The 26,591-nt window shown below is 35.3% G+C and overlaps 2 protein-coding genes across 3 annotated transcripts in view; both read left to right on the plus strand.

Annotated features, from left to right (window-relative positions):
* LOC127848640 (receptor-binding cancer antigen expressed on SiSo cells-like) overlaps positions 1-26,591 on the plus strand; it is a 360,763-nt gene that overhangs the window by 101,765 nt on the left and 232,407 nt on the right. The gene's annotated exons all lie outside the window — the stretch shown is intronic.
* On the plus strand, positions 8,054-18,411 carry LOC127848631 (uncharacterized). The gene is made up of 14 exons (XM_052381207.1): positions 8,054-8,124; positions 9,893-10,025; positions 11,216-11,447; positions 12,036-12,245; positions 12,483-12,569; positions 13,048-13,107; positions 13,402-13,424; positions 14,891-14,978; positions 15,407-15,484; positions 15,916-16,038; positions 16,434-16,646; positions 17,366-17,539; positions 17,765-17,866; positions 18,243-18,411. The coding sequence occupies exons 2-14, from the start codon at positions 9,949-9,951 to the stop codon at positions 18,402-18,404; spliced, it is 1,629 nt and encodes a 542-aa protein (XP_052237167.1). The 5' UTR covers positions 8,054-8,124; positions 9,893-9,948; the 3' UTR covers positions 18,405-18,411.

Below are 26,591 nucleotides of genomic sequence, written 5' to 3' on the forward strand. Positions count from 1 at the left end.
GCCAAAATCATTTTGGCCAATCAGAACACTGATCTTGAATCAGGGGAGAGGATAGGCTATAGTAAGTGGTGGTGATCTCCCTTTCTGATTTGAACTTGTTTAACAAGGGTTTTCAGAGAGTCCAGAGAATTTTATTCTCGACAGTATTTTATACTGACCAAAGCTTACATACTATAAAACAGCTGTTGTTGACCAGAGACTACGTTGCAGTTTAAGAGAACCGCGTTGCGTGACATTTAATCGTTTGAAAGTGCTCGTTTAGAATTTGTAATTTGATTTCGCGACGTTACCTATTTAAAAACTGAACGTTGTTAACTTAAACTTGTTTGGAAAATCCAGGTTCGGATTGTATTTGAATTCGGGCGTTTGTTTGTTGTCGTGTTGTATTTTGAGTTTTTAAACTTCCACAGGGTTCGCGGAACGATGTCCTTTGCCGGGAAGCCTTTTGTTTATTCTGTTTCAGGTGAAGAACATGTCTGGTGCAGCAGCGATGTTCGTGTTCTTATTGCCGGTGTCGCGTGAGAATTGCAAGACCGTGAATTTCTTAAGATAAACCGGAAGTCTTGCATTTCTCACGTTTCCTCCGTGAGAATTACAAACCCGCTGACCGTGAAAACATTAAGACCGATGTCCGATACAAGTAGCACTTATTTAATTTGAATTTGTAGTAGTTTTGTTAATATTAAAAGTACAAAATGACTTTTTACATCAAGAATGCAAAAAACTACTGTTCGGATTGTTGTTATTTCCGGACATTAATGGTGAAAATTATTGCTGGTAAAAATTAAACGGTCCCGAGGTAAAACGGCCTGACAGGTTAAAACGGTCACTGTTTAAAATCAATGTGCTAACAACCGGACCCAAATTTTTATGAATATGTTTATACTGAAGTGTTACCACAAGTGTACTTAAAACGTTTAGATATCGCACGTTCTGTGAACGCTTATATGTAGAAATTATGGTTAATTCTTAAGGTATTAAGTGTCTGTAAGTGTTAAGATTGAATTATAATGATTTGTTATCTTGGTAATTTATGTTTTTAAATCCTGCCAAAATTACTTAAGATATGGGAACCAAAAAGTGAATATTGTTTTATTGTGTAATACATTTACATTTATTTTATCATTCGTCAAGTTATTAACCAAAATAATTGTGCCTGTGTTGGAAATATTTTATATTTCTAATGGCTATTTCCAGCTTTTTCCAACTTTTTTATTTCCAAAATATTGTTTCAAATTATAATTGTGGTGATGTGTTGTATGTATTGTCTATAGCTAGTAATACATTTATTATAATATATAATTACATTTGATTCATGTAAGACTCACTTTAATATTGACTGAAATAATGATGTTGGTAACTTGGTAGCAGTGTATTATATTTTTCATTGCTTGCAAAAATATTTGCCTTTTAGATTTGCAAAACCAACATACAAACTGGCATTACCAGCTGATAATAATTGTCCTTGAGAAATGCAAAACCTAGTAATTGTCTGAAATAATGATATTGGTGGTGGTTGTGTCTTATATTTGGCTTAAAAAAGCTAATACTTATTGCACGTGAGAAGTGCAAGAACAATCATTTGTCTAAAAAAATAAAATTGGTGGTGGTTTTGTCTTAATTTGCCATAATTATCTTATACTTATTGCCAGTGAGAAGTGCAATACCAAGTAATTGGCTGGAAAAATGATGTTGGCATGGGTAATGTGTCTTATCTTTGGCTTGACCATCTGATAGGAATTGCCAGTGAGAAATGCAAGACCAATTATTTGTCTGACATATTGATGCTGGTGGTTCTGTTTTATATTTGGCTTGACTTAGCTGATACAAATTGCCCCCCCCCCCCCGAAAAGTTTAAGACCAAGTAATTGTCTGAAATAAAGTTATGTTGGTTGTGGTTGTGACTTATATTTGGCTTGACCTGCTGATACCTATAGTGGATCAGAAGTGAGAGACAAAGTTATTGCCTGAATTACGGATGATGGTGGTTTTGTATTAAATTGTGCTTGACCAACTGTTACTTACTTTCATTAGAAATGTGCCAGACCAACTAATTGTCTGATAATGATGTTGGTGGCAGCCGTGTCTTATATTTGGCTTGGACATCAGATATGTATTACCCATGAAAAGTACAAGACCAAGTAATTAATAAAATCATGATGTAGATTGAGGTTGTGTCTTTTTACTCTTATGTGAGGCTTGAACAGCTAATACGTATTCGCCATGAGAAGCTCAAGACCAGGTAATTGTCTAAAATCATGAAATTAGTTGTGGTTGTTTCTTATATTTGGCTTGACCAGCTGATAGGTATGGCCCATGAGGAGTGCAAGACCAAGTATTTGTTTGAAATAATGATGTTAGTGGTGTTGGTGTCTTATTTTTGGCTTGACCAGCTGATATGTTTTGCCCATGAGAAGTGCAAGACCAAGTCATTGTCTAAAATCATGAAATTGGTTGTGGTTGTGTCTTATATTTGGCTTGACCAGCTCATATGTATGGCCTGTGAGAAGTGCAAGACCAAGTATTTGTTTCAAATAATTATATTGGTGTTGATGGTGTCTTATCTTAGGCTGGACCAGCTGATATGTATGGCCGTGTGAAGTGCAAGACCAAGTATTTGTTTGAAATAAAGATGTTGGTGGTGATTGTGTGTTATTTTTGGCTTGACCAGCTGATATGTATTGCCCGTGAGAAGTGCACGACCAAGTATATGTTAGAAATAATGATGTTGGTGGTGGTTGTGTCTTATATAATTGGCTTTAACAGCTGTTATGTTTTGCCCGTGAGAAGAGCAAGACCAAGTAATTGTCTAAAATCATGAAATTGGTTGTGGTTGTGTCATATATTTGGCTTGACCAGCTGATATGTATTACCCTTGAGAAGTGCAGTTCCTGGCACCTAGAACATGCGGGGTCTATACAGAGGACATACTTTGCTGAGTATCTGTCAGGCGGCCTGAGGGTTTTCGCGGTTCTGGTAAAAGTATGTCGACGGGAAGACAAATTGTCGGTCCGGAGATTCCACTCACCCACTACAAATTTCTTTGTCAGGGAGTAGATCTCAGTAGGTGCCAGGAGTTCCCCAGCATCTACGGCCCCCCTCAAGAGGCCCTCCTTTTTCCCCCTGTCGGCCTGCTCATTCCCGCTGATGTTGACATGTGCTGGACACCATACTTATGTGACCTTTAAAGATTTATCTAGGCACTGTTGATGAAGTTCCAAAATGTTAGCTTAAATGTCAGACCTAGATCTGCTTTTTCTGTTTTTTATAGACTCAAGAGATGACATTGAGTCTGATAAAATAGCAGTTTTAGTAGGTTTATTAAGCAATAATCAGCACAAAGAGTATTTAAAAATTGCCAAACGTTCTGCTGTAAAAATAGAGAGATTGTTGCTGAGCCTGTGCGTTTTAGTAATATTTTTTTAGGGAATTACAAAAGAGTTGGCTACCAAACCAGAGTTAGGGCATTTGGAGCCGTCAGTGTAGATTTTTAGATGCTCAGCATACAAATTATCTATAAGGGAGAGAGCTTCTGACTTGATGAGTTGTGGCAAGTCAGTTTTCGTTATTTTATTAGAGAGTGATAGGTCAACATCAATTGGTCCAAGCGTCCAGGAGGGGGGGCTCAGGTCTGCTACAGGTACCTTGATCATAGATAAAGAAGTTAAGGCAATATAAGCAAATTTATTAATTTGACCTTGAGAGTCAAGGTCATTCAAAAGTCAAGGTCTCATTACCAGGTACAGTTCCATCATGATAGTAAGAAAGTATTGGAAGTTTGAAAGCAATAGCCTTGATACTTTAGAAGTAAAGTGGATCTAAACACAAACTTTAACAAAATATTCAAAGTTACTGAGACAAAAAAGGGCAATAAGTCCATTAAAAAGCCAACCAGAGTTATGCAACTTGCCCTGTACAGTCCCCTTATGATAGTTAGCGAGTTTTCAAATTTTGAAAGCAATAGCTATGCTACTTTAGGAGTAAAATGGACCAAAACACAAAACTTAACCAAATGTTCAATTATTTAAGTATAAAGGGGCCATAATTCTGTCAAAATGCTTGATAGAGTTGTCTACTCTTGTTTATAGATTGAGATCATGTTGGTAAAGAAGTATGCAAAATGTTAAAGCAATATGTCAAGGGACATAGAAAAATATTGAGGTGGTACGCAAACTTTTACATAGATTTATAAATAATATGCATATTATAAGTGAAAAAGGACCATAATTCTTACAAAATGCTTGATACAGTGTTCTGCTCTTGTTTATAGGTTGGGGTCATGTTGGTCAAGAAGTATGCAAAATATTAAAGCAGTATGTAAAGGGACATGGGAAATAATTGGGGTGGTACGCAAACTTTAACATTTGCACGCTATCGCTTATGCTAACGCCGACACCGGGGTGAGTAGGATAGCTCCACTATATATATTTCATATATAATAGTGGAGCTAAAATGATTTCAATTCATAAGTTTTATGTCTTTTCATTTATGCATTATCAAAGATTATTGCCAATGCATTTGCATGATGCTTTGGTTGAGTTTAAGGATAAAGTTAAGCAAATAAAATTATTTGTCCCAAAATGCATGTCCCCTGAAGCCCCTGTTGGGATATGAACCCAAACCTCTTTCCTCTGGCCTGGAAAGTATTCTTCCTTGAAATACAAGGGCATGTTAGAGGAAAATGAGCAACTTGCAGACTATTTACCTTCAACAATATTTTATCTGTGGTATTATTTACAAATTCCATGAAGAATATTTTTACAGGATCTATCTTACACAACATAACAACATCACATTACACGCCTCTGTGAATCTGCAACACATTACAGCTTAAGTTCATTTTTGTATGATTTTGCATGGTTCATATATATTTTCCATTATTAAAAATTAAGTCATTTTTGTTTGAATACAAAAAATGAAATATCAATATACTAAAACTATCAATATTATTAACTAAAACCCCAATATAATAATATGAATCTTATAAGAAAATAAATTGCTTTAATATCTCTGTCTGAGAACAATTCTGAATAAAGATACATTGTATACATTGGCTAGTATCAAACCTGTTCAATACAAGTACAACATAATAAATAATTCAGGGGAGGAATTTCCTGTTACATGTAGATCAGATAATGATTGGACATAAATGAAGGGGTCAAAGTTTCCCTATAATCATGGGTGGTGGTATTTCATTGTAAAATGTTTTCTATCCTCAATGTGCAATTAAATATACTTTGAATATGTTTGTTCGGTTTAAACACGGTTCTTGTTCTAATAGATGCTGACCCCGTTGCAGAGGAGTATGTGAGAGCAAGGAACAACTCTGCATTGAGATTGATTCACTCTCATTAATAATAACACTAGAATAACAATTTTATCAAAGATACTGACAATACAGATTATGGCTTATACATAATATCATAACCATACTAACAATCATTTATAATAATAATTATTATTATCAGTTATAAGAAAGTTTTATCCCTGATGGAAGAATGTTGACATACTTTCAACCATTCCTTGTATAAACATTATTAAAAAACAACAAAAACAAACAACTGCCACAAAAAACTAATATAAGGTTTTAATTAGTCAATTCATTTTTAGAATGATTGTGCAATACGTTGTCATCTTTTGTAGAGATTTACATATACCTAGTCATTTACTGCTGCATAATTTGTTTTAAAGTTCTAAAATACATTTATATTTAAATTAGTTATTATTTTTTCACTGAAAAATACGTAATATACAAAATGCCAGCAACAACTTAGTTTGGGTAGGCCCAGTTTTCTGGCTCGCTCTAATATCAGAAACTGACCACACTGGATGACATAATAAAAATTGTCAGTGTGTTACAGTACAATACTATTCCCATAGTCATATGTCTGCCTATGCTTAAAATATTTGAATCTTTCTTTTTCTTCACTTTAACTGCAAAGCTTCTCTAGGGCATTGACACACTGCGCCTATACTGGGAGTCTGTCTCACATTGATTTTCATTTTTTTTTTTAAATATGTATGTTTTTAAGCAATCCTAGTAGTTAATGTTGACATTTTTTAACAAATTCTGTCTGAACATTTGCAAAATAAACAACACGCCTGCATGTGAACATCTTGGAATACCAAGTAAAACGACGCATCACAACGACTATTTGAAACTAAAACTAGGTAGTTATAATAAGCTTTAATAATAAATGACCCAGATTATATACCCAACTAAATAACCGAAACAGCTTGGGGCCGAATCAATCTGCTTACATTATAATAACAATGTTATTTTTTGTGTTCACGCAATAAGAAAACTAACGAGTACAAATCGTGACGATCTTGTTCGGGGGTTTTGAGTGTACTTTCCGCATCTAAATTATTCACCATTTGCAATAATCATAAAATAGGGTAAGAATCGTTGATATAATACAAGGATACGGTCTTGCATTCCTCACGAACATGTTTATATCATACTGCGCATGCGCAAAACCTGTTGTCTTCCTGTATATCTTAACTGCCTCACGGTCTTGCAATTGACCAGTCGCCAAATTATCGATCGCTCCGCCCACATAGTCACGTGGTCTAGTGATTAGAAAACTCCGACAAGCAGATCGCAATTATAGCGGATTACGTGAGGGAAATTCTATATTTGTAATGATGTATTATGCTATTTTCTATAATATAAATTATTAAAGCCGCACACTAAACTAAACTGCTTTGTAAAACGTTAATACAATCATAAAAACTTTAGAGAGAAATGGCGTTATCAAATTAAATGAGTAAACGGCAGACTGACTATCAGAAACGATTCTTATACATATTATATAGGGAGTTGATGAAAAATCCGTTGTAAAAATGAGCATTTATTTCATATTGATTTTGAACTTGTATTCAACCGTCTGACAGTAAACCCGGTGGCTATTCATAAATAATTTTGAAAATATTTTTATTAAATGGTAATGGCATATCCATATCATGATGGGTTTTTTGTTTATTAAAAATGTTTAGATTTTTGTTTTATTGTGTTATTTTTAAAAAGACACCGATTTTTTTTTAGATATAAATTAAATTTTGATTGTAACCATAATTTAATACAGGCCTAATTTCGTGGTTTCATTAACAAATAGTCTAATATGCATTTTATTTCATTTATTTTTAATGCGAACCTGTTACATTTCACTATCAAAAAATGAAGTGTTGGTATTACGGTGCTGTTCACGAACATTCGAATTGAATACATTTAGCATATTATGCATTTGCTTACTTATTACAAGATGGCCCTTATATGTTAATTGCAATTTTCACATTTCTCCCCGTATCAATATATGTTGTATAAGAAATGTTGTTGTTGTATTATAAGCCGTACATTTTACACTTGAAGTCGCTTTAAGCTGGCTAAGCCGCGTTGAAATCACCTTTTTGTTGTTTTTACTTTAGTTAAAACAATATTTAAGTAAACAATTTATAATGATTTCCCTTGTTTATGCTCCACAGAAAATAAATATATAATTGGAAATCATTTAAGTAATCAAAAAGTTTTCTTTTCTTGTGTACAGTACCTTACAATGCCTTAATGTTCCTTCATTCTGAGATCCACGCAACATACTGTTATTTATTAATCATCGACAATTACGCTGAGATTAATAAGCACGTGTGGCAATTATTACGTTGCCCAAACTGCTTAATAATATTGTGCATCAAACGGTATAACACGTTTTATAGAACACACACCTGGTGTGGTTAAACTATTTATTGTGTTTGTTTTCTCATTACTCGTTCATATGTTCAAGAAATAAAGATAAAATAATAACCTTTTATAAAGTATGTATAGCACCTACAATTTTGAATAATGATCGAACAGTAATGATCATGCATTTAATATAAAATCTGTGTAAACTCTTAAAAATTACGTCCATTCCATATGTACAACACGCTTTGTTTGTCGGACAAAATGGCGGCCAGATAAGCGTTGCTGAGGGGTGTGTGAAAAATCGATATCTGATTGGCTGATCGACAAAATGTGGGCGGAGTTGGCGACTGGTCAATTCTCACGCGACACCGGGGATTCCAATGTCCATCGTTTGAAGTCTGCGTGTCCTCCAAATGCAAGGATTGACTTTCTGCCCGTATCTGGTGAATAATTTTTAACTGTTTATAGTTGAGTGTGAGACCCAACATGTTTCTGTGGCATGCTGCTTTATATTATCCCTTTTACTGTCTTATAATATATAGTCGATATAAATTGCCGCCATAGTCTTTTGATGATTTTTGCGTTGGCATAATTATTTTAGCTACTGTCTTATACTGCAGTGGGGACGATTGAACTTTACCAATACGCAACACTTAACATCAAACAGCGTACTCTAACCCTTAACACCTAACAAATAACAACTTACGCAACGCCTTATTATCCTATATATTTCTTTAGTATCGGGGGCTGTCGCCCCCAAACCCCCGCTTTGTCGATGGTTGTAAACAACTGCGTACCGGTAAAGTTCAATCTAGCCCTGCTGTGTTTGTTGCTGCCTTTGGAAAAAAGGTTGCTAATTTTAATATTTATTTGAAGCTTTGTGTACCAAATAATTGTTTTTATGCCCCCGGTAAGATGGCATATAGCAGTTGAACTGTCAGTCTGTCTGTCCATCCGTCCGAACACTTTAATGGTCATAACTTTTTCAATATTTAACATAGCACCGTGATATTTGGCATGCATGTGCATCTCATTGAGCTGCACATTTTGAGTGGTGAAAGGTGAAGGTCAAGGTCATCCTTCAAGGTCAAATGTCTTATATATGGCATCTGTCCATCCGTCCGAAAACTTTAACATTGGCCATAACTTTTTCACTATTGATGATATCAATTTGATATTTGGCATGTATGTGTATCTCCTGGAGCTGAACATTTTGAGTGGTGAAAGGTGAAGGTCAAATGTCTAATATATGGCATCTGTCCGTCCATCCGAAAACTTTAACATTGGCCATAACTTGTTCACTATTGATGATAGCAACTTGATATTTGGCATGCATGGGTATCTCCTGGAGCTGAACATTTTGAGTGATGAAAGGTCAAGGTCAAATGTCAAATATTCCGTCTGTCCGAAAACTTTAACATTGGCCATAACTTTTTAAATATTGAAGATAGCAACTTGAAAAAAAATTATGCATGTGTATCTCTTGTAGCTGAATATTTTGAGTGGTCAAAGGTGAAAATCAACGTCATTCTTCAAGGTCAAATGTCAAATATTCCATCTGTCTGAAAATTTTAACATTGGCCATAACTTTTTAAATATTGAAGATAGCAACTTGATATTTGGCATGCATGTATATCTCATGGAGCTGCACATCTTGAGTGATGAAAGGTCAAGGTCATCCTTGATAGCAACTAGATATTTGGCATGCATGTGTATCTCATGGAGCTGCACATTTTTGAGTGGTGAAAGGTCAAGGTCATCCTTCAAGGTCAAAGTTTGAATACATGTAGATGGCTTCAAAGCGGTGCAATAGGGGGCATTGTGTTTCCAACAAACGCATCTCTTGTTTTTTAAGAAATGCTTAAAACTCCACTGAATACTGCTTTAATACCCAAAAAGATATTTTACCCTGACAGTTTCATGGTATTTACATGTACACGTCATGTATATTATTACACTGATAAAACATGTATTATGTAATCAAGAAAAATACCCTTTCTGCTGTAACCAAAATGGGAAAAAAGATTGCAAATCCTGAAATTTGACGCAACATAGAACAAGTTAGATAAATATTAACAAAGATAAGCTTGCTTGTCTCGAACATAGCAATGATGACTATTTTACATAATATTCAATAACAAATGACAACTCAAGAAAAATTATTGCAAATGAAAACCAATTCCAAATGGAAGATCTTATTTTACTATGCAGGTGCAAAGTATGTGTCTGACCGGAAGGGCTTTAGAAAGCTGCTGCATCAAGAGCTGATGTCAGGTTGTTACGACATACTGTACCTGCATCTTGGCTCTAACGATGTTTGCTGCAAGGATAGCGATTTCTACCGGTATGTTGAACAGTAATTTTTCAGTTTTAGTTTTTATTTAACCTATTTACCTTAGCTTTATTGCAGCGAACGCACTATGCTTATTGAGACACTCGAGTCTGTTCCTGGGAAGAACCAGAACTTGGTGTTTATGGAGAAGATAATGAGAACCTCCTAACTCCCTATCACTAGGCGGACACCACATTCTCTACACCATTATGCTTTTACATTGGCCTGTATTATTGAATGTCCACACCAACCCCCTAACTAGAAACCCTGGATCCGCCACTGAACAGCTTAGCAGCATGAATAAAAATGAGCTTGATCAACTTTCTTATTAGATTTTTTTGGATTGGCATTTTAATGAAATAAATTAGTTAAGTTAGTTTCTCAAATATTTTTGTAGTTGTTTGTAACTTTTTATGCCCCCAGTAGGGTGGCACATAGAAGTCAGTATGTGTCTCAGTCTGTCCGTCCGTCGGGAAAAAAAACCTTCAACGTTGGCCATAACTTTTGCAATATTGAAGATAGAAACTTGATATTTGGCATGCGTGTGTACCTCATGGAGCTGAACATTTTGAGTGGTGAAAGGTCAAGGTCATCCTTCAAGGTCAAATGTCAAATATATGACGTCTGTCCGTCCGAAAACTTTAACATTGGCCATAACTTTTTCAATATTGAAGATAGCAACTTGATATTTGGTGTGCACGTGTATCTCATGAAGCTGCACATTTTGAGTGGTGGAAGTTCAAGGTCATCCTTCAAGGTCAAAGGTAAAAAAAAACCACAAAGCGGCGCAATAGGGGGCATTGTGTTTCTGACGAACACATCTCTTGTTAATAATTGTTTGTGATGGGAAGATAATACAATGAGCAACTAATACCATTTTCTTATTATCCCTCGCCATAGGAGGAGGGATATTGTTTTGGGGTTGTCTGTCCGTCCGTCTTTCCATCTGTCCGTCCAGAACTTTTGTGTCCGGAGCCATATCTTGGAAGTGCTTTGGCGAATTTCATTGAAGCTTGGTATGAGTATATATATGGATAAGAGTATGATGCACGCCCAATGGCATCGTACACCATCTGTTAATAGCAGAGTTATGGCCCTTTGTTTCTTAAAAAATGCTTCTTTAGTGTCAAATATAACACTTTTGTGTCCAGAAGCATATTGGCAGGGTATATCAATTCAATGAATTTGCTTGTTATTTTTAGTTGTGTGACAGAGATCCTTGATGTTGTATTCAGTGTGTGCACTGAAATACACTTGGTGCTTTGCGAGATTCTTCCACGCGATTTTGATGTGAGAATGTTTCCCCGATGGCCACTCTCAGGGGCACAGTTGAGGAACTACTGCCAGTGGATAAGGAGCGCAAACAGCATGCTGTGGGAACTGAGTCACCATGTGCCTTCTGTGAGATACATGGACTATGGAGCAACTAAACAGGTATAGGGAAAGATCTAGAGTGAAATAGGAAGTTTCTCAGCAACTGTTGCATGGAATTTCATCATCATGAAACTTTAAATAAATATATGCATCATTATACTGCGGTGGACCAATCCCAAATTCTGTTCAGACATCCTTCTTTGCTCAAGAGATATGCCCCCTTAATTAGTGAAAATTGACTCATTGAGCAGTTTTGTTGCAATTACTGGTTTCTTAATAACTTTTACATGAAATATCATGAATTTTAAAATAGATATATTACTTTGAGGTGGTACACTTGCACGTTTTGTTGGTTTCAGCTCTAGACGTAAAGCCCCATAATTAAAGATATCTGTTTGTGCTGTAATCTGGAAGTTAATGAAATTAAAAAATAAACATGTATTATCATTTCTTTAGTAGTTCTTGCATAAGTTTCGTCAGGATGATCATTTTGGTCAGTTCAGAGTTGTACACTCTAATTGATTGAAACTAAAATATTTTTTCATTCGTTGAGGGAAACCAGTTCATTGAATTTGCTGCTTTAATATCTTAGTTATGTTTAAAACAAATTGGTACGGTAACTATCTATAATCAAAATTTAATTTTAAGAAGTCCCTGTACTTGACCCATGATGGACTACATCTGAGTGCTGAAGGGGCTAGGAGGTGTTTAGCATCCATACAGGACGACCTGCCAAACCAGCTGTGTGTGGAGGCTGCTGTTCAAGATCCTACAGAATGGCCAGCTCTCTCAGCCACGGAAGTACCGGTTCAGGAGCATGACAGCACCATAGCACTCTTTTCGGATATTGTGCAGACTGTGAGTTTAGTGCTACAACAAAGTGGACTGCATTTATGAGCCATAAGCAAATGTGATTTATGCACAAAACTGCAATTCCGCATCAGGCTAAAACCTTAACATTGGCTCTAAAATCAAAGCGCTTCCACCTACAAATATTCATAACAGTTTGATTTTGCTGTAATGTTTATATTTTTGAATAAAATAAGCCGTTTAAAAAAATGTATAATACCTGTATTATGGTTAAATAAATTGTAGGGAGCTCAACCAGAGATTCAAGACAAGGTGGATGCAAGTGAAGTACCAGTTCCCAGGGACATTAAGTCTCAGACACATAAAATAACGGTAACTTTTCTATGCATTTAATCGTACAGATATTTCATCATTTTTAATGAACATTTATAAAGTGATTGCAATCCAGTATTGATTGCTCATATGGCTTGTTACAGCCTATAAATTAATGTTATGTCTAGAGCCGTTAAGCTGGGCACCCTGTCATGTCTCTTTTTAGCCTCGCCTTTTTGCCCCTGATCAGCACCATAATAATAAATGCCCTTCATTATTGGTAGCTGTAAGGCAATAGTTGGACTGCAGGTCATATACTTCTAAAGCAATGCCTTTAATCATCTAAGGCATTGTTTGTCATTAAGTGGTAAACATAAAAAGTTCAACAGATGTCTTTGTGTGAAAGCCAGACCACAGAGTTGATGTCATAACCATTCAGTTATATCAGAACATAACATTCTGTAATTGTATAAAAGATAAACTAGTTAGTTTATATAATTTTGTTTTCCATATTTTCACACACACAATTCATTCTCAGGTTGTCACAGCCAGAGCTAAGAGGTCTGCAACCAGAAATACCAAAAGATATGGAAAGAAGGTAAAAAATACCGTTAATTTCAGATAACCCTCACTGTTTCATTGTGGAAATGTCCTACTGGTTCTTAAAACTAGGGGTTTTTTTGTTGAAAAAAAACAACAACAACCAAACTTATTTTGAAAGTAAAATATAAGTAAAGACCATATTAGTGTTATTATTTTGAGGACATATTTCCTTTCTGTTGTATTCTGCATATTATTATATAATTGTTGTTATTTTTCAAAATGGTCAACTTTGGTGGATGAGGTTTTGCACTTATGCCATGTCTGTACATGCATGTGTAAATTGTTTCAGTTGGCAAAGAAATGCCACACAAGGTATATAAAGCTTGATTGGTGCATTTGTTATTGTTGACTTTTTTGTTTGCATGTACATGCATTTGTTAATTGTTTCAGTTGGAAAAGAAATGCCACAATGTTTTATGTGCTTCCACCTATAACTTTGAAACTTCATATGTAGCTGCACCTTGATGAGTTATACATGCCACACCCTTTTTTGTGTCACTAGGTCAAAGGTCAAGATCACTGTGAACTCTTAAAAAAAATAAACTGCACCTGCAGCCGAGCGTTGGCACCTGCTATGCGGTGCTCTTGTTTTTATTCATCATCATGTTACTGGTAGTGAAATCTGTGTGAAATAAATAGCCATAAAATACCGATAGGGAAAGCACAGTAAATAAATGCAGATTTATACATGTTATCAAGGAATAGGAAGCTTGTTTGGTGCATTTTGTTTTGTTTTTTTTTTGCTTTCGTTGAAAAAATCTATTTGTTAACATTTACATGTATTATATCCTTTAAGTCATTAATTTCTGGCACATCTTTTTATGCCGCCGAAGGAGGGCATATAGTGATCTGTCTGTGACACTTTACGTTTAGGTTTCGAAAAATGCTCATAACTTCTATGTCGCTTCAGATAGCAACTTCATATTTGGCATGCATGTGTATATGAACAAAGCCTTACCATGCGCACACAAATTTTTACCCCTGTGACCTTGACCTTGAACTTAGGGTCTGCGTTTAGGTTTCGAAAAAAGCTCAACTTCTATCAAGCGTTTATAGGGGGCATAAGTCATCCTATGGTGACAGCTGTTGTTAACCTATATATACATAAATGTAATGCATTCTTAACTAGTTACATAAAAATCACCGTTCTTAATGAAATTACATACAACATAAACATATGCCAACATAAGGCACTCATTGTTGCTTTATTTTTAGACACCCGAACAATATTTATTAGCGAGGCTGTTTTCGGAGAAAACCCTAGGTATTGTCATAGCCTGCTCGTCGTCCGCCGGCGTCATGCTAAAACCTTATCATTGGCTCTAAAATCAAAGTGCTTCCACCTTCAACTTTGAAACTTCATATGTATATGCACCTTGATGAGTTCTACACACCACACCCATTTTGGGTCACTAGGTCAAAGGTCAAGGTCACTGTGACCTTTAAAAAAAAATCTGACAAGCTTTCGCAGCCAAGCGTAGCACCCGTTATGCGATGCTCTTGTTTTATATTAAAACTTGCTGCATGAATGCTATTACTGCAGTAACTCTCTTGTTAGTTTCATGTCAAATAGGTTTAATCGTTTTGTTAGTTTTATATTGACTGTCATTGGATTTAGTGGTCGTCCAATATTGTCCGGGACAACAAAAATATAGTTTAGACATAGTTTCCCTTTTTTACTGGATGGCAATTTTTAGCCTGAATGAATATTAATTTTACATGATTGTGCATTCACAGACACTGCATTAATGATCCTGTTTTTTCGTCATGCATTAAAGGTCATGCTGCAGTGGATTTGTTTACCTTGACATTACTGAAGATGTGGCTGTTTTCCTGCCTGCATACAAGTTGAATGGCTTATGCTTGGTACTAATTTTATGACAATATGCTCCATACTTTTTAACACTTTCCATCTTGACAAGTGACATAAATATTTCTTTCATAGGTATTTTCATTACTTGATTTTAATATAAATCAGCAGAATGTGTGTTTGATTCATCTGTGTCCTATTTTTATGTATCATAATATAGTAATAATTGGTTCAAGCATGAAAGACAATGATTGCCCTGCTTATATGACACTATATATATGTAGCATGCCAATTGATCTGATAGCATGGCACAATGCTATAAACAAATTTTATGTTTTCATTAAAAGAATGAATTTAATGAAAGGGATGTATTCACATTATTTCAAATCATCTCCAAAGGTATACGCTTTTCAAATTATATAACCGGTAGTAATTTGTAGCATTTGTACTGGTAATATGGACTGATAGCATAATAACTTTTCAGAAACGCAAGAAGATGGAAGTCAAGACTGGTAAGGTTAAAAGGGAGAAACCTACCATGACGAAAAAGAAGAACAAACAGGTAAATCAATGACAGAAAGTATTCTTTCTTGTCAGATAAACAAAACTTGTTCAAGAAGATCCTTTAAAACACACATTCATCCTTTCATGTATGGTCATTTAGATGTTCTACAAATACAGTAAAACCAAGCTTTAAAGACGACACAAAGGACCTTATAAAATTAGTCTAAATAGTTGGTATTCTTACAATTCAGGTATAATTGATTATCACCAATAACCTGTTAAGCGGGGTTTTGGTGTATGTAAGTCTTCCATGTGCAAGCTTTTCAGGACCAGTCCTGGGCCTGTATTGAATTCATTATAATGTAAAGATGTTCTAAAGTATGAACCAATTGTGGTACATGTTTTTGTTTTGTTTCAATTTCCATGAGTTTTTCACAAATATTACTTAGATGCGATTTTAGAATCCTCAGGCTGAGTGGTATTTTTTAGGTCCCTTGCTACAATTGCCCAAACTGCAGGGTGTGCTGTTCATCGGAAGATGCCATGCTCGACCATTTTATAAGGAAGCATTCATCGTGGAAAGTTGATAGGCCTGACACACTTTACAATCAGGTTTTTAAATGGAACACATATTGTTGTATAGCTTTATGTTATGTAAATATACTCTATGTTTTTGAATGAAAAAATATAATACTTTTTCTCCCCTAACAGTTTAACCTGAGGGAACTTATGGTTTGCGCTCTGTGAGTCTGTCACTTTTTCTGGATCCTGCGATAGCTTTAAAAGTTCTTCATATTTTTTCTTGAAACATGGATATATGGCAATATGGACATTATGTACGTCATTTCATTTTGTTCCTACGTCAAAATTTCTGGTTGCTATGGCAACAAATATATATAATGAAAAAAATCTGATAATGGTGGAGCCTGTAGGGGACATACATTGCTTAGCAATAGTCTTGTTTTTCTAGTAAGTATTGTATTAAAGGAAGGGTTATTCTATTATAGGAAGATGAAATCAACGTGCCATCCAACATCCATTGCCACCGAGACACTGAAGAGACGCCCCAACAAGATGACAATGCCGCAAATGAAGATCAAGTCAATGTGCCATCCCACTTCTTTTTCCAACGAGACACTGACGAGACGCCCCAACAAGATGTAGACACTTCACAGCTTCTTCTTATTCTTTCAAATGACGTTGAACTTAACCCTGGACCGGTGAGATATTCCTGCCTTATAATAAACAATATTAGTGGGCAAGTTCCTTAAGCAGAGGAATTTTAACCTTGTTAATGTTCTATAAATATATATATATATATATTATATGTGTGGTTAGGGTAATTTGAGGAAGGTGCTTGTTTGAAATTATTATCTCATATATTGACCATTTTCTATTTGTATGCCCAAAGATCAAATGATCGAAGTATATTGTTTTTGGCCTGTCTGGTTGGCATTGTGTGTGTCTGTCTGTCCCAAAACTTTAACCTTGGTCATAACTTTTGTAATAGTGAAGATAGCCACTTGATATTTGGCATGTATGTGTATCTCATGGAGCTGCACATTTTGAGTTTTGAAAGGTCAGGGTCATCCTTCAAGGTCAAAGGTCTTTTTTTTTTAAATAGCTGCTGTGCGGCATAAAAGCGCAGTAGGGGGCATTGGGTTTCACAAACACATCTCTTGTTTCCTCTGTAATTTAGGTAGTCAATTAATGTAAAAAATGATGTTAATCCATTCTGTTTCCTCTGTAATTTAGGTAGTCAATTAATGTAAAAAAATGATGTTAATCCATTTTGATAGTTGTTTTCATTTTCTCAAATACTACTACCATAGTAGTATATTTAAAAATAAAAAACATATGATTGCTTGTTTTTATACTCGTATATATCTTATATATTCACTAAGCAATTTAATAACAATACAAATGTTTACTTCCACAGACTTTCAGTTGCAAGTGGACATCATGCTTCAAGAAATTTATTAATTATGGTGAACTTAGTGCCCATATAGTATGTCACATAGAGGGAACAAATAGATGCCAATGGGAAGACTGCCATGAATGTTTTTCAGCTGTAAGAAGATTTGAGCTGCATCTTTTGAGACATTTGTATGATGTAGGTAATCATTTGTATATTTTCAGTATAAACTGTACAGATGTGTTAATCATTGTTAATTGGTGTTTTTTTAACTGTTACGAGAAAAGAATTGGCAATGTGTTGTAAAGTTGTCGATTGTACATTTTTAAATGCATTTTTATGTAAAACATATTCATTCCAAAGAGATATTCCTTTAAGGTTTTAGTACTTTTGATTGCACTGCTCACATATTTGTGCCCACAGAACAGCGAGATATTCAAAACAATCGATGAATGGAAAAACACGCTACCTGATGGGAAGATCAATGAACAGACAACAGATCTGCATATGTGTCCACTTCATCTGGTAAATTGTCTTGTTCATGTTATATAAAGCATTTTCATTTATCTCGAAATTTTATTTGATATCTAACAAGTCAATGTGTTTTTCATTTCCTACCATTATTACAGATGTTCAATTGTTTGTTTATCTCTAAGTGTCAACACTTTTGTTCGATTAGAACATACTGCTGATACTAAATGAACAAATCAAGATATGGCCATGAAATTGTTTCTCAATTGGTTTCAAATATGTCGCAATGTTGAAGTTTGTCTGGCGATCCCGCTCATTTGAAGATAAGAGGATTCAGTTGAATACTTTTAAAGATCGTATATGAAAATCACTTATATGCCTTATTTGAAAAAGACAAAATTATTTGTCATTATTGAATTAAAAATTTCAGAGGTCCAAACTGATGCTGCTCTTATTTGATGAAGATTTCTCCATTCCAACGGGTTATTACACAATAGAGGAACACTACAAATACCTGGAATTGCTAAGTATACGTCTTCCTTCTGATTATGAAAAAATTAAAATAACTTCTTACTTAAAAGAAAATATTTAGGTGAAAACTGGGAAAATGATGAGGGAAAGTGTCCAACTGTACAGTTTAATACTGCTGCTGACTATAGTCCTACTCCTAAAGATATATATACTGTAGCTAGTTATAATGAAAATAATGTGTTTGTCTCTACATCTAGACCAGAGTTGTGCAATACATACTTCTCAGGAACAACTTTAAACAAAGGAATGCGGAAAAGAAGAAAATCAAATGAGAATGTTCAATTTAATGTTGACAATAAATTGTGGTCAGATATATTGATTGAAAATTTAACAAACTGTTCAAATGCTTTAAAATTGCAAAATCTTGTATTAAAAACTTTAGCAGAAAAGGGTTTTGTTACATCAAAGAAGCAATCTTTTTTTAAATTAGAACAAGAAGCTTGTAGATTATCTGCACATAACAACTGTACAACTGGAACCTTTGTATGTTCAGTTTTTAAAAATAAAATTGAAGACAATGAATTTTATTATGTAAGGTATGTTGAATCTGGAGTTTACAGTGGATTCATGGAACAGAAGTACTTATATTTCCTTAAGGAGCATTTTAATGTTGCAGATGATAATGTTTTGTTGCATCAAGTTATTACATTGGAAGATATAAATCAAATGAAAATCGATGAAAATAAACATAATATAAAAAGGAATCGCCCAGATAAAATATTTAGTCATTGTGTTGATAAAATTTTGCCATCATATGTAAATGAACTGAATGACAATGAAAATTGTGATAGTGTTCAACTACTGTCTAACGTAGTACTTTTTTCGCCATTCAAATCAAAAGCATCTGTAGACAAGCCTGAAAAGATGTTTTTTAAAATGAAACCGCAGGATTTGCATGAAAGTTTACTGAAACTAGTTTATGACTTTAAAATAAATCAACTTGTGACCAAAAGTCGTTGTTCAAAAGATATAATAACAGTACCAGCAGTTGTGAATGGTACTCTCCTACATCAGTCATTTGTTTTGAATTGCTTGTCTGGAAACATCAAAGCAAAGCCAGATTTATTTGTTAAATCAGCACGTTATGAATCTAATTTTGTTGAATCAGGCAACATTTCTTTGGGTACATCATTAAGAAACAAAACGATTCAGCTCTTTTTGAAAAAGGATTATGTTAACTTATTTTCCTTTTATAAGAAGTATTTTCCAGAGTTAAATGAATGCAATGAAACCACTGTTGAAACGTCAGAACCAGTTTTGAAAAAAAGAAAGACCATAAAGCATTTAAAGCCAATAAATATTTGTAGATCAGAATTAGAGAAAAGAGTTGGCATTTCTAATAAAGACACTGAAACGGATATTTCTGAGCATTTCGGAAACCTGTCAATATTTAAAAACTACTGTTGTTCCCTTCTAGATCATGGCACTTTAGTTATACAAATGCATGATGACAGCGGCAATCTAGTTTGTTGCCTTAATGATTACTGCGAAATGGATGGTTCATTTAAAGCAAATGATTTTATTTTCACTACTAGGTTTTGTCAAGAAACTGGTGACTATCTTGACTGCACATGTAAAATATACAAAACTCTGCTTAATGTGAAGGAATTTAATATTAGGAACGAAGAATTTCTAGTTTTAGACTCTTCAGGAGATAACTGTGTAACTTGCATGCATTGTAAGTTTGTTAAATTGCATGTATTACCTTGTTTAGCACCGGACCATGTACAGTGTCCAGAATCATTGTCAAGAATCCAACACTTTGTTCAAAAGGCTTTGTGTTTTAACAATCAGGAAATAGTTGAAATATCTAGAAAACCAGAAATTAGAAAATATTCTGTTCTTAATAGAAGGTGACGAGTATCCAGCTTTTGTTCATTTTAGCATGAACAAAAGGCTTGGTAAATGCACTGTGTCATGCACTGCTGGTAGATGCCGTTCTCAAAAGAGTTATAAGAGAAATATAAGTACTTTACTAAATTCGAAGGTTTGTAGGCACTTAAACTTATTTAAATCATATACTCACATGTGGGAAGATTTAATTCATACAACTAATGATAACAATGATGATGAAGAACAGCAGTTATTTGATGACAATATTGATAATGAAATGCCTGTTTCGGTTACATTAAGTACTGCTGCATACAATAACTTCAATGAGGAATCTGGACTTTGGAATTTTAAGTGTAGAAGTAAACATTCTCCCAGACTTAAAGACAATAATGAGTTAAGGAAAAATATCATAAAACGTGATCAGTGGAATGATTCTAACCTTGTTCGATGTTCAGATGGCTGCCTAAAAGGACCTGTATTATTCCAGACAATACCTGTCCCTGTGGAAGCGGTTGGCTCAAGCGAGAAGATGACGATAATTACAGTGAAAATGGACTGACCATACACGAAAGACAAAGAACATTAACTATTTACACAAATTTTGCACCTGTAAAATGTGACATTCATATACGTGAATGCTATAATTCAATTAGTAAGCCATGCAGAATTCTTTGGGATGAAGGGGACTTAGATTGTATACATGTATTAAGTAGGGATACAGCAGCAGGAGATGAAATAGGGTGGGAATTTGTATCTATGGTTATGAATTCTAGTTGCACTTTTTCCTCTTACTGCCAGTTTAAAAATGAGATGTATAAAACTCGCCACAATAAGGCTAGGTTTATGGATCAAACAGTTTTTTTAAATTTTTGGTTCAGTTGGGCTTCAAACATGAAAATAGATTTCCGTATACCCTGTGGTGTATGTGGTTATGGTCCTAAGAGATTGTGCTGTGATGGTACAAAAGTAGGGGTTGGATTTCGGAATTCAAATTATGAGGAAATTACAGAAACAAACCAGGCTTTGGGCATTAATAATACGCTGCATCGTAGAATGGATAGATGTTTTTTGAAAAATTTGAATGGAATAGACAAACAAGAAATGATTAACCTTCGAACTACTTTAGATTACATTGCTCGGAAAGAACTGAATGAAATTAAAGAGAATGAAATTATTCCAGAGAGGGATTTATTGGACCGTATCGAGTTGTTAAAACAAGCACTGCCCTCTGAAGTTTTGGGTTCCTTCGAAAGATTTTATCAAATGAGTGATAATGAACGAGTTGCATATTCAAATGTTTTAAAAATGCTAGCCACAACAGCGTCCATTACAAGCCTGGTACCCCCTGCATATTGTTACAAAATTCAACTATTATTAAATAGCCCCAATATTGAAAATGATCGATTTAATAGTATTGTTAATGAAACTCGTTCGTTTGCACCTGAACTAAGAGATTTAATTTGCGAGTCTTTAATAAGTAACAATGAAATATTGCCCGATGACATTAGATTATTTTTGCAATATCTAATTAATGAATCAATGTCATTGCAAGTTACTGAACCAGAACCACCTGTACCTCAACTGGGCACATACAATCCTGAAAAGTTTGGAAGGGCCTATTATTTTAATGAATCTGGGTTAAAGTTAAGAAGTGTAAGAAAGTTTTCCATTGACAATGATAGCTGTGTTAAAAGAAATATAGACCATGACGATGCGACTTTAGAATTTGAAAAATGTCAAAAGCTTTATTCTAAAGTTCAAACTTCTGCTCGAGGAACATCAACATTATTTCTTTGGTTCTGTGCAGACCATGGACATTGCTATGGTTTTCACATGACTGGGGCAGAAGGAAGAAAAGATCCCGCATTATCACTCTATAGCTATTTAGAAACCCCTCCACAAGACGTGTTTTATGACTTGCATGTAATTTACAAGAATATTGCCTAAACAGAGAAAGTGGATACTATAAAAATGTACGTTTTTTTCATGACATTTTCCATGGCTACTCCCACAAATGTTCTAGTGCTTTTACAGCTAGCAGACTTCAAGGCTTTGAATCTGTAAATTCTGAAATATGTGAACAATTTAACAGCTTTATACAGTGCAATTAAAAGGTCGGCCCGTCAGATGTCAAAGTCACACTTTTGCTTTTACCTACAATTCTTTTTAAATGAATGGAATAAGAAGAAAAAGTTATCAAATGAAAAAAAGATAAGAATTGCTTTAGCTGGGTTAGTTTAATTTGTGATACTTAAATGATCTATAATTTTAAGTTCATCTCAACTTTTAATACTTACTATTGCATCTTTTGATGCTTTTTTTCTATTTAAAGACTGAGCGAGTAAACACATACTATGTATTATTATGCAATAATTGTTTTGTGTTTATATCTCAACTGAGCATAAAGTGCTCAGTGTGAGCTATTGTGAATGGTCTTGATCCGTCATGGGTCAACATTTTTTACTTAAACAACATCTAACCTCTGTGCCAATCTTAATGAAACATGGCACGAGTTTTCTTGCATGAACCTCTTTCAAAGTTGTTAAATGAAATGCATTCCATGCATAAATCTGGTTGAGATGGCAACCAAAAGGAAAGCTTATATATTTGGCATAAAACATCGTCTGGTTGACCTCCTTCGTAAATTTCAAAAGATGCTATTCCCAACTCACAGGCAAATTTGTCCTTATTTGCTCATAGTGAACACTTCTTTTAAATGGCCAGGAAGAGAGTTCAAGTTTATAGACAAAAGCAACAGTCAGATGAGCGATATAGTGTCATCATGGCACCTTTATAGCTGAATCATTTATGAAAAATTGTCAATAAAATGTTCTGTGACTTGTATGATTTGCAGTATTCATTTTGCTGTCTTCATGCACCTTACAAAAGCCATTTTATTATCAGTGTTCCTGATTCTGTCGTAGCATTTATTCTTGAAATTCGTTGTTTTTCATATTTTTCCTAATTGTTATGCTCCCCGAAATAAAATTTCGGCGGAGCATATAGTTGCCAGTTTGTCCTTCCTCACTAGTTTCCCATAGCACCTTCAATACTTTACCGATCTCTTTCATATTTGGCATGTAGGTACCTTGCATGGACCTTTACCTTTTGATGAGGTCACTGGGGTCAAGGTCACCAAGGCTAATAATAGATTTTTCAGTCACACTTTTGTTACAGTTTCTCATAGCACCTTCAATACTTTACCGATCTCTTTCATATTTGGCATGTAGATACCTTGCATGGACCTCTACCTTTTGATGAGGTCACTGGGGTCAATGTCACCGAGGCTAATAATAGATTTTTTTAGGTGGTTATTAACACATAGATTGACATAGCGCATCATCGGGAAGCATCCATCAGTTTCACTGATATTCTTGTTGTATGTTATATACGTGATCATAGATACTGTAAATTTTGTCTTATGCAACATGTTTATAATGTAGAAGATGAGTACCCTGTGTTTATGCAGTGCCCATTGTATAACACAGATATGATTTGTTTATTCCGCAGTGGTTGAATGAAATGGAAACTGTTTGGTTTGTTCAATATGTTAATGGCCGATGAAAATTACAAGCACATATTTTTGATTGCAAAATGTGTGTATGTGCATGCTTATATATAACAACTACGTAATTATCATGCAAATTAGCTGTCATTTTAATACTGCATGCTTGTATTGCATTGTTTATTTATATCTGATAAAAAAAACTGATTCTTAGGTTACTTTATAAGTTTGTTACTATTTTGCATGCTTACATGTTATAGGTATTTAATTATTAGGTAATCCTTGTTTTGGTGGTATTATAATGTATAGCAGCATTTGTTCTACGAAAGTGCATGCGTGTTGCATCATATGACTTTGTATTCTTTAACTATTCAGGTTATTTTATATAATTATGAAATTAAACTGTATGTACTATGGCCCTGTGGCCTGACTGCAAATAAGTATTTGTATACAGTTTTTGTAATGTGATGTATGGTTGTATCGTGTTGTTTCACTTTTTGATCAATATAACTATTATGCATACAGTGTGTTATTATTCTTACCTCAAAGGAGCCATATCAATACAAATGACAACTTTCCTTCAAGTGTACAGGTTGACACGAGTGACTGGTGTATCGGGCATATCTAGTTTTTAAAAATGACAATGAAATTTACTATACGGTTAAACATTGTTATAACTAGTGACACGATTACAAGCGGTACATTTACCGGTAGTTGCATACGTATGTTACATAAATTCATGTGCCATATCAAGTACAAGCGGCACGTATATCGATAGTTCGCATACCCATGTTCAAGTAATATCTATTACAAGAGACAATTGTACCTTAGTTGGCATAGTCATGTTCAAGTGAACAATCGCATGCGTGATATCATTCAAGCGTCACGTGTACCGGTGGTTTATATACGCATATTCAAGAGATCCATGTCGCATGCGTGACATAACAAGCGCCACGTGTACCAGTAGGTTGTATACCCATGTTCAAGATACATAACGCAAGTGTGATATCAATTACAAGCGGTACATGTACTAGTACTTTGATTTTAATGACGAGCGTCACTTGTAACGGCGGTTGACATACGCATGCCCAAGAGATCTATCTCGCCTGAGTGATGTTCATGGCAAGCGTCACGTGTACCGTTAGTTGACATACGCATGCTCAACTGTCGCCTGCGTGATGTTCATGACAAGCGTCAAGTGTACCGTTAGTTGACATACGCATGCCCAAGAGATCCATGTCGCCTGCGTGATGTTCATGGCAAGCGTCACGTGTACCGTTAGTTGACATACGCATGCCCAAGAGATCCATGTCGCCTGCGTGATATTAATGACAAGCGCCACGTTTACCAGTAGTTTGTATACCCGTGTTCAAGATACATAACACACGTGTTATATCAATTACACGCGGTACATATATAGCCTTGTTCAAGAGATCGATGTCGCCTGTGTGATAGTAATATCAAGCGCCACGTGTACCTTTAGTTGGCGTACCTTTGTTCAAGAGATCCATGTCACATACGCGATATATCAAGCGTCACGTGTACCAGTAGTTGGTGTTACCTTGTTCAAGAGATCCATGTCGCCTGCGTGATATTTATGACAAGCGCCACGTGCACCAGTAGTTTGTATACCCGTGTTCAAGATACATAACACACGTGATATATCAATTACAAGCGGTACATGTACCGGTAGTTTGTATAGCATTGTTCAAGAGATCCATTTCGCATTTGTCAACTTCATGAGAGTGCCAACCGAGATGTTTGATGAGATTCTCGCACGAGTGGGCCAAAGGATAACGAAACAGCGAAACAACTACATACTTCCAATTGAACCAGGGATGAAGCTATCAATTGCGCTGCGGCATCTTGTGTCTGGTTCAAGGTACCGTGATATGCGATTCGGCTGGAGGGTACCCCACAACACTATTTCTCTTCTCGTGCTAAAAATAAGTACCGCTTAATTTACTATAGTGTTAAAATAAATTTTTAAAAAGGCTTCTGTTAGTCATTTAAATATATTTATATATTTTAATGTCTACGTCTAGCATCAGTTTATATGAATTGCATTGTGTTAAGTTATTGGTATAGGATAAAAGGCAAATAGATGAGTGCGCGCACTACAACACTAACCTTCTAAATTGTATATTGTCATTAGTACTGTCTTGTGCGCATATCTTGAAATGCACACAGTTATAAGCACATTTTATGAAGTAGTATGTTTTTACCTTATCATCCACTCGCTAAAAGTCATGGATTATCTACGACATGTGTCATACACTTATAATCCACGCTAGCTTATTATACTGTTATCTTTTACGCGTCAGGTCTGTAGAGCAGTCATAGATGAGTATGCTGACGAGGTGATGCCGTTGCCAACAACAGCTGCCGATTGCACGCGAATAGCGGACGGCTTCAGGGACAGCTGGAATATCCCCCATACTCTTGGTGCTATTGATGGCGAACATATTGCCTGCAAATGTCCACCAAGATCCGGGTCTACGTAGTTTAACTACAAGAAGTACTTAACCGTTGTCCTGCTAGCCCTGTAGGATTTTGACTACAAGTTCGTCTGGGCTGACATTGAAGGCCGTGTTGCTGCATCCGATGCACAGTTGTGGAACGAGTCCGACCTGAAGGCAGCAGCTGAGAACGGAGACCCTAACCTGCCAGAACCTGAAGTTTTGCCACATGATTCTGAGGATGTGCCCTACTTTTTCATCGTTGTACGTTGTACGTTGGTGTTCGGTACTTTTCCATTTCTCTCACGTTGGGCGAACGTTTTGTCCGGTACTAATGCATTACACTGCCGTTTTATCCGGTAGAAGTCCTTTACTCGCACATTCATATCCGTTAGCCGACCGTTAATTATCAGGTACATATCCGTTAAACGTTCGTTTTTTCCCGTTATAG

Source organism: Dreissena polymorpha, chromosome 10 (assembly GCF_020536995.1).
Source record: "Dreissena polymorpha isolate Duluth1 chromosome 10, UMN_Dpol_1.0, whole genome shotgun sequence".
NCBI lineage: Eukaryota > Metazoa > Mollusca > Bivalvia > Myida > Dreissenidae > Dreissena > Dreissena polymorpha.